Source organism: Volvox carteri (assembly GCF_000143455.1).
Source record: "Volvox carteri f. nagariensis unplaced genomic scaffold VOLCAscaffold_20, whole genome shotgun sequence".
Classification (NCBI taxonomy): Eukaryota; Viridiplantae; Chlorophyta; class Chlorophyceae; order Chlamydomonadales; family Volvocaceae; genus Volvox; species Volvox carteri.
Genome location: NW_003307563.1, coordinates 693,453 through 694,415, shown reverse-complemented (window position 1 = coordinate 694,415; position 963 = coordinate 693,453). Strand labels below are relative to the sequence as shown.

Genomic DNA, 963 nt, shown 5'->3' with positions numbered 1-963 from the left:
AAATCTAAGCTATGACGGTTATTTTGGGCTGGGATTCTGGGATAAATGAAATTACCAACGTACGCGTGGCCTCTTCATTTCTGTTTTCCTGGATGGTTGATATGGGAAGGCGGAAACAAGTTGCTAAGGGTCCTTACACTGCAGAAAAACACAACCCCAGCCCCACGGCCACTATACCCCCCTCGTGCTGCCCACCAATGCCCTCAGCGGGGCAACACGCGCATGACGCATAAACCTATCCAAAGAACTTCGAACGACTCTCAGACTCTCATGTGGCGACATCTATAGAGGTAGCTACCTCCTGAACCCGGGAAAATCCCTGCAGGTTAAGCTGACTAGTTTCCCCCTACACCAAGCACTATCCCTTCTGAGCTCTCAAGGCCACACTACTGGGCTAAAAGACTCGACCGAACCAACCCCGTCCCGGCCCGCCGGCTGTCCAGTCGCCCCTCAGCGGCCGTTTGCCACAAGCCTGCAGCTGGCAGAGCCTGGCGCGGAGGTGTCTGCGATTGACCGGCGAAGAAGGGAAAGGGAAACTTGTCAATCCACGATTGATTTCTTTTCAGGACTAGCCAGAGACACAATGGATTTCAAGCTAAATTGCGTTCCCCAATCCACTTCGAACTGTATGAATGCGAATGAATAATCTTATTAGGGACAATAACACGGCACGGGAGTTTCATGCCCTCAAAGCGGGAACAAACGCTAGAACTGAATACATACATAGTTCTAAATCTTCTACTAAAATTTTCCTGTAGCGTTAGAGGCCTTTAATTCATATTGGCGAACGATGCTTCCCGAGCTACCGGGATACTGTAGGTTCAACATGTACATTTACAGAAATGTACTAAAATGAATTCACGAAGTGCGCAGCAAATAAGATGAGTAGCCTATAGGCCCATGTCCATAGTCCAGGGCAACGGAGGGGGTTACCCTGGGGCCGTGTACCCCTCCTGCTGGGTA

The 963-nt window shown here is 50.2% G+C and overlaps 1 protein-coding gene across 1 annotated transcript in view; it reads left to right on the top strand.

Moving 5' to 3' along the window:
• VOLCADRAFT_104850 (uncharacterized protein) overlaps positions 1-626 on the top strand; it is a gene marked incomplete at its 5' end in the record, with an annotated part of 6,524 nt that extends 5,898 nt beyond the window's left edge. Inside the window, one exon of the mRNA XM_002950800.1 lies at positions 208-626. Within this exon, the coding sequence (XP_002950846.1) occupies positions 208-226 (19 nt within the window). The 3' untranslated portion in view covers positions 227-626. The remainder of the gene's footprint in view (positions 1-207) is intronic.
• Between the last annotated feature and the right edge of the window lie 337 nt (positions 627-963).